The sequence below is a fragment of the Trypanosoma conorhini genome (genome assembly GCF_003719485.1).
Source record: "Trypanosoma conorhini strain 025E chromosome Unknown Tco_14.4_contig_01608, whole genome shotgun sequence".
NCBI lineage: Eukaryota > Euglenozoa > Kinetoplastea > Trypanosomatida > Trypanosomatidae > Trypanosoma > Trypanosoma conorhini.
In genome coordinates this window covers 1-987 of record NW_021705692.1, presented here as the reverse complement: position 1 = coordinate 987, position 987 = coordinate 1, and the positions used below count along the sequence as shown (strand labels likewise).

The 987-nt window shown below is 46.3% G+C and overlaps 1 protein-coding gene across 1 annotated transcript; it reads right to left on the bottom strand.

Annotated features, from left to right (window-relative positions):
• Positions 1-2: 2 nt before the first annotated feature.
• On the bottom strand, positions 3-932 carry Tco025E_10300 (uncharacterized protein; the record flags this gene model as incomplete). Its single annotated transcript, XM_029377078.1, has 1 exon — positions 3-932. A coding segment is annotated over one exon (930 nt), but the record flags the coding sequence as incomplete, so codon positions are not given.
• Between the last annotated feature and the right edge of the window lie 55 nt (positions 933-987).

Here is a 987-nt window from a genome sequence, read left to right as displayed (position 1 = left end):
GATAGCAACTGCGACTTTAACATCTTCTCGTTCTCTTGAACATTTTCCAGAAGTTTATTCGAAACATCCAGTTCCTTTGCGAGTCGTTCATTTTCTTTTTTTAAGGCAATCACCTCAGCTGTCTTAAGCTCCAATTCAGGGCCACCGTTGCACTCTTGGAGCTGTTCTCTAGCAGCTAACAACTGTGTCTTTAACTGTTTTTCGCGTTCATGAATTTCTTCTTGTAATTTATTGAATACAGTCAACTCCTCTGTAAGATACTCTTTATCCTTTTTTAACGCAAGAGTCTCCGCCGTTTTTATTTCAAGCGCATCGCTAAGACGTTTTATCACAGCATTCACGTCGTCGAAAGAAGAAGCAGTCACAGGCAGGACCAACTCCCTCGCCGTCCTGTATTGACAGTGAAGATCCTCAAACATTCTTTCCTCATTGTCACGGTAGCTCTCAATAACTTCGTCTACAAAAGGGATCATGGAATTGTTATGCACACGATAAAATTCAATTAATTTCTCTCGCAAATTGTCATTTCTTTCAGTTTTTAGATTTGCTTGTCGAGGATAATGCACCCCGCTCTCCGCATTGGTGCCGACCCTTTTGGGAGCCGAGGACAAGTTCACTTTAGGCCCTGCAAGATTCTTTGCGTCTTCAGTGTCCTCTGTCGTTTCTTGAGGTTGCTTTGACAGCTGCAACTTCTCCAAAGACAGCGACAACTGACCCTGATGCCAGTTCGGCCCACAACCTCGCTGCCGCGACGATTCACCAGCGCCTTCTTGGGGAACAGGTTCAGGTCCATATTTGTCAGTCAGCACTTTGAAAAGATCTTCTTCGCGATCACGGTACGTCTGCCAGATGGCATCCACAGAAGAAAGACAGGAAGGATTGTGCACCTCATAAAACCTCACGAGGCGCCGCCGAAATCGATCGCCCCCCATCCCCGCGCCGCCGCCCAAGGGGTAACAAGGACGCAAAGGTTTTTGTTGCTGTTTT